This window comes from Temnothorax curvispinosus, unplaced genomic scaffold (assembly GCF_003070985.1).
Source record: "Temnothorax curvispinosus isolate PA1 unplaced genomic scaffold, ASM307098v1 QBEX01005839.1, whole genome shotgun sequence".
NCBI classification, from domain to species: Eukaryota; Metazoa; Arthropoda; class Insecta; order Hymenoptera; family Formicidae; genus Temnothorax; species Temnothorax curvispinosus.
The window spans coordinates 1-1,032 of NW_020215619.1; the positions used below are offsets into that span (position 1 = coordinate 1).

The 1,032-nt window shown below is 30.0% G+C and overlaps 1 protein-coding gene across 1 annotated transcript in view; it reads left to right on the forward strand.

Annotated features, from left to right (window-relative positions):
• Nucleotides 1–322: 322 nt before the first annotated feature.
• LOC112455146 (odorant receptor 94b-like) overlaps nt 323–1,032 on the forward strand; it is a 2,473-nt gene continuing 1,763 nt past the window's right edge. Inside the window, exon 1 of the mRNA XM_025016895.1 lies at nt 323–503. Coding sequence (XP_024872663.1) covers nt 323–503 — 181 coding nt within the window. The remainder of the gene's footprint in view (nt 504–1,032) is intronic.

Here is a 1,032-nt window from a genome sequence, read left to right on the forward strand (position 1 = left end):
CACTTATAAAAGGTTTTTTCTATATTTTATATTTTCTCGAAGATTGCGACTGTACAAATCAATACCAGAAACATAATTAGACACTAGAATTTGAGGCAAACGGCAAAAACATAGTGCTAGCGACACTGATAAATATTTACTAAGTAAATTGGTGGGTTACTTAATTTATTATGATTCTATAAAGGTAAAACGCAATCCATAATTTATTAAGTTTCTATATACGACTTTCTTATCGTTTTCTTATATTTTCCCCGCTGTATTTAGATATATCATTATATTACATGGTTGTGCCGTAAATGTATAGCGTTTGCATTTGAAAATGATGTCTATGCAAACCGCTTCAAGAAAGGGAACGATATTGCGAGTTTGGTATTACGATAATTATATAGCTACCGAATATGGAGGGGAAACTAGAAAACAGCAGGGTTCATGTAGTCAGAAAGTCATATGGTCATATCATGCTGCTATAGACATTCTGAGGTTTGTCGCATGGAATTACGCAAGTTGGTTCACGGTGCTATTGATAAAGAGAATGACTTTCATATTTTACACATATGAAGAAACTCTGAATTTTTTAATCCTCGTATTTACTATTACATGGGTAGATTGTGGCTTGATACTGAAAAATTGATTATATTTATATACGACATACGTGGAATCTTCTTTGTATCATATTACTTATATTACACAAATATCTATGTCGAAAAAGCGTGCTACATATAATAATCAATCAACAATTAATATATTTTGTGAGGACAGCTTAATTTATTAGTATTTACATTTAATATTATTATTAATTAATAAAGAAACGTTAATATACTTTGTCATACAATTTACATAAATTACAATAACAGAAATAATTTAATATAACGTTATTAACGTTTTGATATTTTCGAGAGTGAGATTAAGAACACGAGAAACATGCAAGTTCTTGAATTAACATTAAAAATACTTATGGTTGTGGGATGTTGGCCACCGAATTCTTGGACATCACTGTGCAAACGTACTGTGTATAACATATATTCGGCTCTT